Source organism: Polyodon spathula, chromosome 8 (assembly GCF_017654505.1).
Source record: "Polyodon spathula isolate WHYD16114869_AA chromosome 8, ASM1765450v1, whole genome shotgun sequence".
In the NCBI taxonomy this organism is placed as follows: Eukaryota; Metazoa; Chordata; class Actinopteri; order Acipenseriformes; family Polyodontidae; genus Polyodon; species Polyodon spathula.
In genome coordinates, this window is record NC_054541.1 from 27,442,149 (window position 1) to 27,457,663 (window position 15,515).

The 15,515-nt window shown below is 36.5% G+C and overlaps 1 protein-coding gene across 2 annotated transcripts in view; it reads left to right on the forward strand.

Annotated features, from left to right (window-relative positions):
• Nucleotides 1-15,515, forward strand: part of LOC121319707 (inositol 1,4,5-trisphosphate receptor type 2-like) — a 123,569-nt gene that overhangs the window by 46,003 nt on the left and 62,051 nt on the right. For both annotated transcript variants that reach the window (XM_041257408.1, XM_041257407.1), the window contains exons 32-37: nt 2,369-2,494; nt 3,285-3,413; nt 4,295-4,415; nt 4,752-4,933; nt 5,120-5,262; nt 6,443-6,551. In XM_041257408.1, the coding sequence (XP_041113342.1) occupies nt 2,369-2,494; nt 3,285-3,413; nt 4,295-4,415; nt 4,752-4,933; nt 5,120-5,262; nt 6,443-6,551 (810 nt within the window). The remainder of the gene's footprint in view (nt 1-2,368; nt 2,495-3,284; nt 3,414-4,294; nt 4,416-4,751; nt 4,934-5,119; nt 5,263-6,442; nt 6,552-15,515) is intronic.

The window sequence follows — 15,515 nt, forward strand, 5'->3', positions numbered from 1 at the left end:
ATAAACTTAGCCCTTTTTTAATTTATTTTATTTATTGTATTTATTTATCAGGGGCATATACAATTATAACATAAATGTCACTTATATGAGACAAGATGCATTGCATTTTCAATTTAACCTGTAGGCTAATTTCCATTGACAGTCCTCAGGCCGACACTGACATCCCCAGCCAGGCGTATTACAACTGTAATACGTCTCCATATTACTTCTAATATATTATATTCATAATTGATTATGTTTCAACCAAGCCTTATTTCAAAATATTTTAAAATCCATTAAAACGTTAATTTCTGAAGGAAATGAGTTCCAGAATAAAGTACCTCTTATAGAGAGAGCAGTTTGGGCAAAGTTTGTACTTTACAATTCCCACATACAGCTTCACATTTTCGCATAAGAAAAGTTTTATCAGAATTATCAAAACTCGGCAAATTGGTACTCAAAATGTTTCAGTGATGGTATCTCATAGGTTTTTTTTTTTTATCCAAGATTTTTAGAGCTTGCTTATAAAGAGAATGTATTGGTTTAATTACTGATTTACTTGCTTTAGACCAACAGGTAATACAACATGATATATATGGTACACGTGTAAAGATTATAGTGTGTATGAATAATGTAGCAGCTTTGGTGGTTAAATTACCCCTAATATGTCTAAAATTTGCCAAGTTCATTTTAACTGTCCTACTAACCTTTTAAATGTGCCTATCAAATTTAAAATGTGAATCAATAATAATTCCTAAAAATTTTACTTCTGAGACCCTCAATAACTTCCCCATCAATTTGGACATCACAATTACTAGTCCTTAATTGCCTTATGGAGAAACACATGCTAAATGTTTTTTTACATTTAGAGTCAAACATGAAAAATGAAGCTAGTTGTTATATATTTCATATGCTTTGTCAATTTAGAAGCTGCTTCAGTGCAGGTTTTTGCAGATATGTATATAACTGTGTCATCAGCATACATCTGCAAACCCGCACCTGGGTACACCTCAGGGAGGTCATTAATATACAGACTAAAAGTAAAGGTCCCAACACCGACTCCTGTGGGATTCCGGTCCCAACACCGACCCCTGTGGGATTCCGATCCCAACACCGACCCCTGTGGGATTCCGGTCCCAACACCGACCCCTGTGGGATTCCGGTCCCAACACCGACCCCTGTGGGATTCCGGTCCCAACACCGACCCCTGTGGGATTCCGGTCCCAACACCGACCCCTGTGGGATTCCGGTCCCAACACCGACCCCTGTGGGATTCCGGTCCCAACACCGACCCCTGTGGGATTCCGGTCCCAACACTGACCCCTGTAGGATTCCGGTCCCAACACCGACCCCTGTGGGATTCCAGTAACAGATTTAACATTAACTAAAACACACTGGGTCCAGTCCATTAGATAGGATTCAACCCATCTCAATGCCATTCTGAAAAATTGAATCTGTATAATTTAGAGAGAACAACATGGTGGTTAACTGTGTCAGATGCCTTTTTTAACCCCAAACACACAGCCCCTGACTAGACCTCCTTTATTCAAATTTGCATTTATCTTCTCTAGGAGAAAGCAATTTGCGGATTCAGTAGAGTACTTGGGTCTAAATCCAAACTAACAAATGCAAACAATTCCCAGACTCCAAACGATCTGTCAACTGACCAGCTATTACCTTTTCTAAGACTTTAGATAATGTTGGAAGAATATTGATCAGTCTGTAATTCGTCACCTGTTGAGAGTTGCCTGATTTATATATTGGAATGATTACAGCAGGTTTCCAATCTATAATAATAGATTATTCAAATAAATCAAAGGTTTAGCCAGTACACTCTATACTTCTTTACAAAAACAGTTTCTAAACCGTACAAGTCTGTAGACCTTGATCCATTTAAGGACTCAAGATTTTTATCACCTCAACCTCAGATACCTTTCTTAGAACAAAAATGGGCTTCCCCTCAGTAATTAGTTCCACATTTTGTGTTTTATTTCAAAATTCAAGGCTACGCATATCCAGTGAATCAATGAAAACACCATTAAAAGTTTCAGCTAACATTAAACTGTCAGTCACTATTTTATCTTTAATTTCTAGTTGATATCCCACATTTCATCCTTTTCTTTTAGTTAGTCTAAATGTCTCCATATCATTTTACTGTTTGCCCTAGCTTCATTTATTATATTAACAAAATATTCTGGCTTTGCTTTGTGTATTTCCCAAACTACTTTATTTTGTAATCCTTTAAAAATCGTAAGAAATCCTTTTAGTTACACACTCCTTGGAGCATGGACTGAAACAAAGCATTTAACCAACAACGTTTTTTGTCAAGACTGTGCTCTGTAGGTCTGGTTTGTCTGCTTATCATTTTCAAATCTTTTTTTTTTTTTAGGTGAAAACTGCCTATGTCAATTTTGTTGACCACTGTTATGTAGACACAGAAGTTGAGATGAAGGAAATATATACCAGTAACCACATCTGGAAACTTTTTGAGAACTTCCTTGTTGACATGGCTCGGGTAAGTAACTGCAAGCAGTCATCAGCTGTGTTCTTCATCAATCCATTTTCACATTAGTTTTGCAGCAGGTGGTCTTGAGGTTGCCGTTCTTGTTTGATGCTACATGTAATAGAAGTTGCAGTCAAATATGTTACATTTTATTAGTGATGCTTATTGAGGTACAACATATCACAGAGTCCTGGCATATGTGATTAAACGCTCCACGCCCTATGCAATCTCCCACAGTTAAAATTGGGATTATAATTGACAGACCAAGCTTGTATCTGACATCCATGAACACTCCTGAGATTGCTGGTGTGACTAGAACATGCTGTTTGATAGCAAAGGTGTTCCACCAGTTTGAGCTGGAGTGCAGTATATCAGCAATATAATTAAGAAATACATCTTGGATGGCCGAAAGGAAATTTGCAGTCTGTTTCAGCTTTCTGAAACATGGGTCTTGGATTAAAAATAAACAAACTCTGGATGAGTGTTTGGGTTTCCTATGCTTTGCATTTCATTTGGAAAATCAGAGAACAGAATTAAATTGAAAAAAAAACCAACAAAACTAATTTGGTTTGACCTTTTAGAAATACAAGTTTCTTTAAAATCAGCAGTGTTTAATGGACTATATATTTTAATTAAGTTTACAGTAGATGATAAGTTTAACCAATTTGAAGAACAGTATTGTAATTATTACATGGGAAAACTTGCCACTTGCCACTTGCCTATAGCTTGTCCTATATAGTAAAACTGTACAAAGTTTGGTTAATGAATGGAGACAATGTATTTTTTCAAATTACTGTTTCAGGTTTGCAACACCACGACTGACAGAAAACATGCAGATGTAGCCCTGGAAAAATATGTCACAGATGCTGTGATGGCGATTATTAAAGGGTTCTTCAGTTCCCCGTTTTCTGTTAACAGCTCAAATCTACAGGTAACAGCGTCACATAGTCTGATTTCATGCCAGACAGGAAACCTTTCAGCCAGTTATTCACCTTGTACTGTTTGTATAGCAGTATGCATATATTATATTGTCTGTTCCTAATACAGTTGAACATGGTGGAAAGCATTAGGTAACCAATCCATAGGTAAATCCAATTATGCTTATTGTACTATACACACAATACTGAATACAGCAGTGTGTTTTATTAGTTATTAATTATTAACTTGATTTTAAACCACAACATACATTTAATGATAATACTGTATACCCTGCACTGGTCAGTACCTGTAAGATAATTGACCTTTTGTTCAGTCTGGATTTTATCTTCTGCAACAGACATTATTTAAATAATTCTCCCAGTTTATACTAGTGTAACTTATGAATATTTAGTGACACCAATCCAGTCTTACAATGATTTATCATGAAAAAAGGTATATTGTCAATATTTAATGAAAAGAAGCCAGCTTGACAAAGAAACCTTTTCCATTTCATAAGGCGCGCTACCCCAAGAAATGCATTCATCTGAAATTGAAGTTTAAAAAAACAAAACAAAAAAACAAAACATAACTGAAATGCAGAATTTGTGTATTTCGTGATTTAAACATGGGATAAATTAATTATTTACGTCCTGAGTAAACACAATCTTAATTTGCTAAATACCTAGAAATGTGCTTCAATCGAGAACAAAAGTATTGATTCTCTAAGGTGTCCTGTACACAATCATGTGGGGAGAAGAAAAAGACAATCCCTAGCAATTAATAACCGTGACATCCAGAGGCAGCAAGCCAAAATATTAAGGCAGCACAATCCCTCACTGCACCATGTACCCCCTTATATGAATTTAGAATTGTACTTGTGTGTTCTCATTTCAGACTCATCAGCCAATATTTATTCAGCTACTGCAGTCTGCTTTTAGGATTTACAACTGCACATGGCCAAATGCATTACAGAAAGCCAATGTAGAGGGTTGTATTAAAGCTTTGGCTGAAGTTGGTAAGTAACAACTTTGATTATAATTCCTTTCTCGTTATCGTGGCTTTCTTTTCCATCATTTATGGTACCAAATTAATTAACATAGACCATTTTGGTCTTGCTTACTGTATATGTGCCACTTTTATAACAAGGCGGCATGCATTTAGTTTGGAAGTGTAAGTAGTACAAAGCTAGTTGTTATATAGCCACTTTTCTTATTTAATTAACATGTAAATAAATTATGTTCCACACTTCCGCTGGAGTGTACAACAGCATCACCAGTAATGAGGATGATTTAATGAAATAAAGCTGTAAAGTTTTGTCAGTTATCACATTTCATGTTGGTCTTCACCCCAGCAAAGAACCGTGCCATAGCCATTCCAGTAGACCTGGACAGCCATGTGAACACCCTCTTTTTGAAGAACCACACCAACATGGTGCAGAGGGCAGCCACGGGCTGGAGGATGTCGGCTCGCAGTGGGCCACGCAAGGAGCCTCTTGGAGGACCGGATTACAAGAACATAATTGAGAAGCTACAGGTAGCTAGAGATTCATATAATATAGCCAAGGTTTGTTCATGATATCTTTTTACTTTTAAACCATGGTGTATATGTATACAAGTGTATACGTGTATTATGTCATTGTATACCTCTGTTACATTGTTGTTAATCAAAATTGTAGTGGACACTGGTTAATATCTCCTGTGCCTTGTCTTGCTTTTGCAGGGTGTTGTAGCATCTCTTGAGGAGCAGTTCAGCCCGATGGTGCAGGCTGAATTCTCTGTGCTGGTTGATGTGCTTCACAGTCCAGAGCTTTTGTTTCCAGAGGCTGCAAGAATACGTTGTGGAAGTGGAGCCTTCATGTCCAAGTAAGTTGCAAGGACTTGGCCCAGTTACAGAGCAACATAAAGCAGTCTGTCCTACTTTACATCATTTTTCCAGCATCCCCTAGCATTAATCATGCATTTTGATACTTGGTGTGATACTGCTGAACAATCCAGGAAAGGAAAGGAGAGGGCGTCACCTTCCAACATTTTTGTTTTTATTAAAGCTGGCAAACTGATGTGAACATATATATATATATATATATATATATATATATATATATATATATATATATATATATATATATATAGGGCTTCTGATTTTCGGTTTTAACCCATAAAACCTGGTCAAACACTCAAGATACAAAAAAAATAAAATCGATGGATAGCCTATAAACACCGGAAAACACAGGAAAAACTGTAGAAATGGTTAATCTATTCACGTTGACTTTACCCTTTTCATATTAAAAAAAAATAATAATAAAACCTACTACAAAAATAATAATAAATACATTTCCCAGTGCTGTTGGGCAAAGTCCCGCCTTCCTGACTTGTATCAATCATTGATTATTTCTGAATACTTTAAACCCGCCCCAACTATTGAGTGACAGCACATTTCTACATTTCTATTGAAGACTCTGCTTACGAGATTTAAAATTAGATTACAGTCAGGATGGAGGCTTGTTACTGGAATTTAAAGCTGTATTACAGTTGTATTACAGGATTTAAAACAGAAATGTGGAGAAAAGTTAAAAAAAAATGCCTTCCCACAAAAACCCTAGAAGAATGTGCCCGTGACCATAGGGATTTCGTTGTGGAAGACAGCAAAAGAAAGAAGGTATGCAAATACTGTCGAGTTACTATTTTGACACCAAAAAAAAAAAAAAACATTTTGGAAAGTAACCAAATACACAGCTTTCATACAGTAGATCAAAAATGAAAGCCCCGAAAAAATTATTTACACAAAACTTGAAAATAGCTTAAAATAAGCACAGAAAAATACAATTAATAAAACCCGAATAGCAGAAGCCCTAATTGTATAGTATGTTCCTGTATTTGTACATGTGTAGTTGTTTATATTTCTTTTTAGGGTAATTTGTAATTTATCATTATAATTACTCAAACATAAGAATGCCTCGTAATTTCTCAGAAACCAACAGAATCTGAAGGTCATTTATCCTGCTGTATTGCTGAACAAAAAAAAAAAAGATGCTTCTTTTTGCAGGCTGATTACACATACCAAGAAACTGATGGATAAGGAAGAGAAGCTTTGCATTAAAATCCTTCAAACATTACGAGAAATGCTAGACAAAAAGGAGAGCTTCGTAGAACAGGTATGTCTGCAATTATTAGTCTTACTAGGCAAGGGGATATTGGGCATCTGTATGAAAAAGTTTAAAAAGTAACAAGTAAACCAGAAGGAACTAAATCATATTTTTTACATGGACCTCCAAAATAGCAGATTATTTATGATTGGGCTTCAGTTTCAGTCTACAAATATCTGATTTCATTAGCAGCATTTTTTAAATTAAAAGCAGTAGCAGGAGAAATGGAGCACAAATATTTGACTTGCAGGAAGCAAACCGGGCTGGTGGCATGACTGTGTATAAGGAGAAGGAGATGTGGTCTTGTTTGTGACTTCAGTTTATTTTGCTTATTTTGGTGAGTGCAAGTGATATTGTGAATAATAAAGATAATTCAAGTATGTTCCTGTTTTCACATGTACTACCACTCGGCAGCACTAGTGGTCACTGTTTTTACCCAATTAGCTAGAAGCACTTTAATTGTAACAAAATGCACACAGTGATCATCAGTGGAATTTAGTTTCCACGGGATTCATATTTTCTTAATGAACAATATAAACTCCATTGATAGGAATCCCAATGTGAGGTATTTTGTTAAAAGCCGTAAAAATGATGGATTCTGTTATACCTTTTGAGGCAAACCAGTATGCATGCCAAATACCACTTATCTGGAATTTTGGCTGTATCTTCAAATAAACATATACTGCTACAGGCTCAGAGCACTCAGTTCATCCGATACATGTTTTTCTCTTGGTGGAAAGTTCAGCTTAGGATAGGCTAACAGTGCTGTTGATCAACATGGTGTGCCTTGGCACTGAGTGAATAGGTCAATACCACTGCAAAAGATCATGCTGCAAAATAACCTTGCCACTAGCACTATTTAATACAAAAGAAGCCTGTGAACTTCTGTGAGACTTATTTATTTTGCCCATTTTGTCTTGGACACTCCTTGTGACATGATGGGGATATTACTGGTAATCTGATTTTAAAAAGACAAAGCATTCTGACACCAGTTTAATAGGAACTGTATAGAAACCAGTGGAACAGGAGCAGCCCCGCTTCTTGTGATACTGAAACCAGTGTATATGTCTGAAGTATAAACAGTAGTTCTACTTGTTTCAGTGTGGGCTAAACCATAGTGATTTGCTATTTTGTTGCCTTGGAACTGTTCCGATCAGATCTGTGCTTTGTCTGCCTGTCTCATGGCTACTATTTAATCTGTAGGACTGTGTGACAGCACATGATTGCAACCAAATCAGAAGTGGAACAAATGAACACTTAAGCTTTATTACTGCACATGTTATATATACAGTGTATATTCCAAAATTTTAAAAAGGCACTTAGATGATTAGGTTAAAAAGTTTAAAAAAAAACATCCCAAAAACGCATGTATTTAATGTCAGGTGCTGTTTGTTAGCAGATTGTTTTATAACACTTGGCTGTTCTTTCTCAAAGTAGCACTCTAGGCATAACTAGGGCTTGTATCTTTACATTCTTGTGATATACCAGTACAATGCAATAGGGTGAACTTCAGCCTCTTGCTGTGTATTTCAGCAAATTTGAGTCATAGAAAGACATTCGAACTTGAAGTGTGATGCGATTTCAGTTGCACTGCCCTGGGGTTACTGTGTCTTTGCTACTCCCAGCAAATGTCACTGAGGGGCAGTGGTGTCTTATTGAGAGAGTTGTGTGAACATGAATGGTCAGGCAAATTCTGGGTAAAAACCATGAGTAAGTAAAATGTGCAATCTGTCTTCTATTCATTCATGCATGCAAATGAACAGTTTTAAAAACATTAACCTTGCTGATAGTGGTTAGCCATATGCAGCTGTAGCTTATTTATTCCTTAGGCAATCATCTTATGACCACTCATTCCGAAGAGTGTCATAGTTACCATGACAAAGATGACGTCGTGAAAAGTTTTTGGTAGTCGGGCAAAACCAGGCAGTAAGTTTGATTGAAAGTGTTCCAGCATATATTAGTATCAGCTAACTCAAGTTTATCTTTGTGTTTGCCTAATATGTTTATTTTCAATGAAAACTTTATACTTTTCACAGTTTAACAAAATACATAGTACACAGAAAATGGAACCATATTTAAGGCATGTTTTACCACAGTGGTTCGTGACACACAGTTTAACAGCAAAGTCCATGTTTGCTGGTATGTTCTGTCTTCTGATAGGTTGGGTCAATGTTGGTTTTCTATTGGGAACCGTTTTCCTAGATTATATGATACCTTGCATAAACATTTGGTACAAGTGTTTTTTCTCCCCAACAGGGCTGTACAGTGTGTTACTTACATATTGTGTTAATACTGTACAATGTTTGTTGAATCTTTAATGCGTTTTATATTATTACATATTATATCTACATTTGAGTATTGCCTGTTATTAAGGTTAACATTTTGCAATAATATTTTTGCATACAGAAAAGAGCTGCTGCTTAATAAATCAAGGGGATATAACAAGAAAAAGGTTCATTACTAATGTGATAAAGACTAAAATGATCTAAAATGGCTGTAAATTAAAACTGCTGGGGGCTAGTAAACTGTTGTGCATACATCTGTAAAAAATGTCAATGTAAATAATGTGGTCCGGTTCATAATAACATTTGAGGAGCATTTCGCACAAACACAATGTACACGGCATAAAGTATCATCACAAAAAAATAATAAAAAACCGAAAGACTAATGGCTCAATTAGGTTTGGGATTTGACAGATTCAATTTTGGTGGCAAAGCTGACGGTTTATTCAACTCAAATTAGATTTGGTGTAAAATCATTGTCATAAGTAATTTTTTTTAGAGAATACAGTAGTAGCATTACTGTGTGTGTTTTTTTGTAAATGAAACACTGTGTGACTCCATTGTTACAGGTCGAGCTCTGCCAATGTGACTCAGTCCAACCCTCTGACCTGAGTTAACAAAGATGTTCCTCTAGAACAGCAGTTGTGTGTAGTCTCTCAAGTGACAGTAATGAAAATCTTCATGTCACCCCTGCCACTTTTGGATTGGTACAATACAGATGTAGTGCACTGCAGCGAAGGCTCTGCTTTCAGGATCAAGGATTCGCTGTGGTAGTTGTCACAAGTAATTTCACTCATAAAAGCTACTCAGAATCCTCCTTATCTAAAGAAGTCATGGGCCTACACATTTGTAAATTAAATCATTAAGATCTCCAAGAGTGGTTATGCTGTTTTGATCGGCTCTTGTGGTGTCACATTTAATCCTTACTAGAAACACACAATAATACATTCCATTGTAAAATGTTAAGAACACCGACAAAGGTTTTGGGTTCAACAACATTGAAGAAGTTATTATGCAAAATGTTTTTATAACTGATTTATTATAAATTATTTGTCACTTTAATCTCTTTTTGGCATGGGGCTGTAGTGCTTTGTGCATTATTAAGCTGCTAAAACAGCAATTTAAGCCTTCTGTTTCTGTTAGGTGAAACAATTTGTTGTTGTGGGAAAGTGTAAGTTTGTCTCTCTTCTGTTCAAGTCAACTCACAATGTCTCATAAAAGATTGGAACAATCTGAAGTAAAGAAATGTTAACATACACACATTACCACACTTGTACTACTTCATACCTTGAGTCTCTTACTAGTATAGTACTGTAGTATGTGAAGTCTGACAACAGCAAAATGAAATGGCAGCACAGCCTGTTGTGTTTCTATAGGGTCACATTGCTATGTAAAGTGAGAGCAAGAGAATGAGTTGAAAGACATGGTCAGTTTATATTATAAAATTGTTTAAGCTAAGTCGATGTATTATTTTTATGTTAGTCATATAAATGTGTAGACAGGGATGCTAATTGTGTCACTGCTGCCTAACTCAAATGAGAGGTATGACAGACAAATGGCTAATCTAATCTAAATATATAGCAGATAGTGCATGGTTTGGTATGTGATCATAACTTATACTGAAATGTGGTATTAGCGACCCTACTCATGCAGGTGATAAAAGTACTAAAACATGACAAGTAAATTATACTATGTGTGTGTAAAATAATAAACACAAAAAAACCCACAGTTAGTTTTGATAGGCAGGGGAAAAAGTTAATTATGACCTCACAGTGGCAAAATATTATCACATACTGTATGCAAGGTATTGTATCAGGACCTAGCACAGGTATTGTCTACATTGTTGTACAGTACAGTTCTTCTGACAGAAGTATCTTTCTAAAATATGTATATTTTGTGTTAATTTTATTAGTGGCATTGTGGTATTTTAAAGTCCTATTAAATTTCAGCTATATATATATAGATATATATAATAATATATATTAATATATATATTATATAATATATATATTTATATAGACGAATATATCATAAAGTGTCTGCTTGGCTATAAGCACAAGCACTGTGTTTTACCTAAATATATCATGTTGAATAGTCATATAAAAAGTAACATTTAACCTGTATCAAGCTACTGCTTTTTTGCACAGGATTCTTTCTAAATATGGCCCCATTTCTTAAGACAGTTCAGATTTTAGGAACTGATATTATGTTCTTGCTGTGTTTAAAAAAAAAAAAAAAAAATGCTGGCAAATCTTATCAGGCAGCTGGGTCTGTACTTTGTCATTTAATGAAGCTGTATCCTGGTCACACTGAAGCAACCCCCTTGTGCTGCCTTGTGTGAGGACCCCAGAGCATGTGACTATACATGTGAAGAGTGTGTGCAGGCAGGAGCTGTGGGGCGTGATTGGAAGAAGCAGTGTCTGCCAAGCCCATGAGGTGACTGAGAGAGCAATCCTCCTCAGCTAACAGCAGCATGTGATTATGTAACGCCTGCAGTGTCTGGCACTGTGTTCCGCCGGGGAGGCATCACGTGTCGTGAAATGCTCTTGGTCTCAAAAATTCAATTAGATTGATCTGAATGATAGGGAGCCCACATGAGGCTTGGCTGCTGCTGGAAAAGTAAATAGGCTGATTACCTACACAGGAATAGATAATTGTTGCTAAAATTCCAGCAAAGCTGTTTGCATTGTTTTTTTTTTGTGTGTTGTTTTATTCATGTCATTCAGACTGAAATCTGCTATGTAACCCAGCTGGAAAAAGCCAACGTTTTGGGTGAAGATTTTTTTTAATTTATTTTTTTTTTTAAAAGGGATTTGTCAGTAAGGAATGACCTGTACTGTAGTGTTCACAACTTGTGGTGTTTGTTTTCGTGCATAAAGAATTATTCACACAGTACACCAGACCCAATGAAACAGCTTTGACTGGGTCAGTAATAAAATCCTTTTTTTCACAATAGAAGAACTGAAATTTGGGCTAGTTCTTATCTGATTTGTTTCTTGTACACGTTTTTAACAAGCCCTTTGTCCACGCGTACTGATTTTGAAAGAGGCTGTCTTCTCATACTGCGGGTTGGAAGCATTTTGAATCGCATATAATTATAGAGTTGGTGTCATCATGATTGCCTTTCTCCAGATAAACACAAAGACCATGTTGTCCTAGGATTGCGTTTTTACTGGGACATCTATCCACTCTCTAGCTGTGACCAAGCAGGGGTGTTGAGAAACAAGGGAGGGTCCAAGTTTACATTAAACAAACAGCTGGAGGCTTGTTTTGCAATCAAGCTTTTAAACTGCTGTTTGTGATTGAAACATATCCAGCTAAAACCAGTTGAATTGCAAACACCCACTACTTGCTTTACTGACCTGTGCCTGTAACCATATAGCACAGCACACCTTTGCAATGTGTAATAAGTTGCTGTAAACAATAGATACAGGATGTATGTAACACTAGCGTGGTTCTCACATTGCAATCTGCCAATACTTTATTTTGTGTTTTATTTCATGTATTTAATTTTTAAGTACCGAAAAGCAAGATTTGAAATGTGTTGTAAAAATATGAAACTGCACTGCAGTTAAGCCATTGGCATTTCATTTCGTCAGGTTTGTTGCAGCTGCAGCCTGTCTCCGGTGCAAGCAGGAGTCAGAGTTTGCTTGCTTTTACTTCAGACACACCTCCTGATGCAGTGTTTTTTTGAGGGTGGTTTAGAGCGCATCATGCTTTACATAAACTTGTATAAACTATGCTTCAGCACATGTTGCAACGCATCCCATACTTGTACTTTTTTACACATGATTCACATTTGAATTCAAGTCAAATGAAGTGGGTCTTTTAACATTTCTTCTGAAACTTGCAATGACAAACATGCACACCTCCAGCTGTAACAAGTTGTTAACAGAATGCCTGCTAATACATTGAAAGGGAAAAGCTGATTGTGTGGATGGTACAACCTTTCTCTAATTTAAAACCGTGTGTGCATGGTGTGCGTGTACATTTTATTGATTTATCTTTGGCACCAATCAAGTGTTGCAACCTGAAGTGTGTGGTATCTATGGAAACAGCATGGCTTGTGTTCTGTCATGTTGTCCACTCTCCCACTCAGGTTATCCTGGGCAACACAGGCCATTAGTAGGTTTACTGCTGACTTTCTGTCTGTGATTTCTGTTATAAAGGCACGTTTTCTATTGACCGCATCACACATTTCTTACACCTGGTACACGTTAGTCCCTCAAGCATCTTTGTAAATGTTTAACCCTTTTCCTTATTCAGGTGTAAGATTTTGGAGTCTGTTTGCTAATGCAGGAACATATTAATTAATAAGGAACCTATGCAGCATTAGAAACAATACAATTTAATAGCATTGCTGTTTGAATACATTGTTAGAGCTTGGTTTGTTTAACTAAGTGTTTTTTGTTTTGTTTTTTAATTGAATGATTAAATGTTTCTGTGATGTTTTAACAGTGTACCTTTGCTTTGTAATAGAAAGTGGTCAATAAAAATAATTGGCTCATAACCCCAAAAGCAGTATAAACAAAGCAATGGTGTGCTAATGTGATGTTTGGAATGATTTCAAGTTTGGAACATTGTAGGAAATGGGAAAATGTTTGCTTTTTTTAGGTAGTGTGTGCATACTTTAGTTAAAGCAGTCAGTTGTTTGAATCTAAATAGATGTTTCAAATATGAGGTGTACGTCTTTAAAAAAGGAACTTGTAATTTGTCTCAAAGCACAACTTGAACAATGGGAATATGAGATTTTAAATGTTTTTCCTGAATTTAGATGATTATCAGTAATGATCCCCCCTACCATGATCAACTGGGTACTTGGTTTACTGCAGTTTAAATAAATGGCAGGACATGCTACTTGAGGGGGTAGATCTGACAATATCATCGCAAGTACTTGTTTATTCAGAACATTAACTGATACTTGCAGGAATCCCCTATTTCAGTAGTACAGTTAATCATTTAATTAAACATGGTCACCCCTAATTGTACTGTGGGTAGAGACTATTTTTTTTTCTTTTGTAATACAAAGTATTGGTTATTTGTAACCTTTACTCCTGCAGGCTTTGCAAATTAACAACACATGTCTGACGGGAGCTGACTTGGGCTGTGCCAACACACTTTGTTAGAAATACATTCTTAACCCCAGTCTTGCTTCTTGTAGCATTGCAGCGTTTTTAATCTTATGTTTAATACATTAAATGAAAATAAGTTTGTTTTGATATTGTTTGCAGTTATATGACTGCAGCACAGTAGTTATGTGCCTAAATATAACCTCAGAGGGAGTATGTGTATGCAGGGAGAAGTAAGGGGGCTGCTGGGCAGTGAGAATAGAAGAGCTTCAGAGCTTGGCTTGCTCTGTGCGTGCTAGAATGGAAGACGTGAGTTTTTAATATGCCCTTCATCAGCAATGCTGTAGAAAATAAAATCCAACATATAAATTGTGTCCAGGGACAAACGCAGCAAATTGTTGGGAGCTGGCGGCTCTCCGAGCCAGTGCAAGTGTTGTTATATAAGGCTCTCAGAGCTGTTTGATGTCATGCTGTTTCTCACCAGAGCAGTGACTGAACAAGCAGGTACTGCATCCATCTAAACAGGTGAAAACAAAGAATTTGAAATGTATAGAAATCTGCTTATCTGTTCAATATTTATAGGAGAGGGTGTCTGTTGACAAATATTTGAATCTTATACAATAAAAACCTGCTGTTTCTTTCCTGTTATTTTTTTAATCGGCTAAAATATGTAGCTCATTGTCATTTTTTATATGTTTGTTTTTAGAAAATTTTAAACACACAATTCAACCTCTGTCTTCTTAACAAATAACCAAAAAAAAGCAGTGTAACCATTTAAAGTGCAGCCCATTTAGAATATTAATTTCCGATAGATCTGAAAAGGACAGGTTCATTCTGTAGCATTGAACAGATGAAATGAGCTAGTGGGGTGTGCTTCCATTTCTAGATATTAATATGGAAACAAAAAAAACATTTACGCTACATCATTGTGACCCCTACAGGCCAGGGGGCGGAGGGGGGCGGAGTGAGCTTGGGGGCGGAGATTTGCTGGGCTGGTCTTTGTCCTCCAGGGGCCGGTAGCCTGCAGACATCTGCTCTCGAGTTCCTGGGTGTAAAAAGACGCCGATTGGCCCGTGTGTCCCTGAGCTGTGTGGGGAATCGTCGACTTGAAATAGAAATAATAATAATAATAATAATAATAATAATAAATGGCCATTCCAAAAATCAGGGGTAAAATAATTGGAGATTATAAATTTAAAAATAAAAATATTAAACACAACAAAACACATTAACAAAATAAACCGGCACAAGGGCCAAAACAAAAAGTCTACAAAACCGTTACGTAAACAGACGGGATGGGACAGCACAGAACATGAAAAACCTCCACCTTGCACCATCATTAACACTAACTCTAACCATTCTTTTCTAACTAACACCTGTGATCAACCTATTTATACACCTGTATAATGTAACCCCCTCCCTGCCAACCTATTATTCCCCATATCGACACACACAAGCACTGGCAGGGCCACATTACCACGGATACACAGCTGTACATCCCTCTTCCAAAATGGTAAACCTATCAAGTCTGCTTTGCCTGCTCAAGCAAGTATTAAGTCTCAGGTGAGAAGGAGAAGAGATTGAAACTTGTATCTCTGGGTCTCTACTGTTCTCCCTGTAAT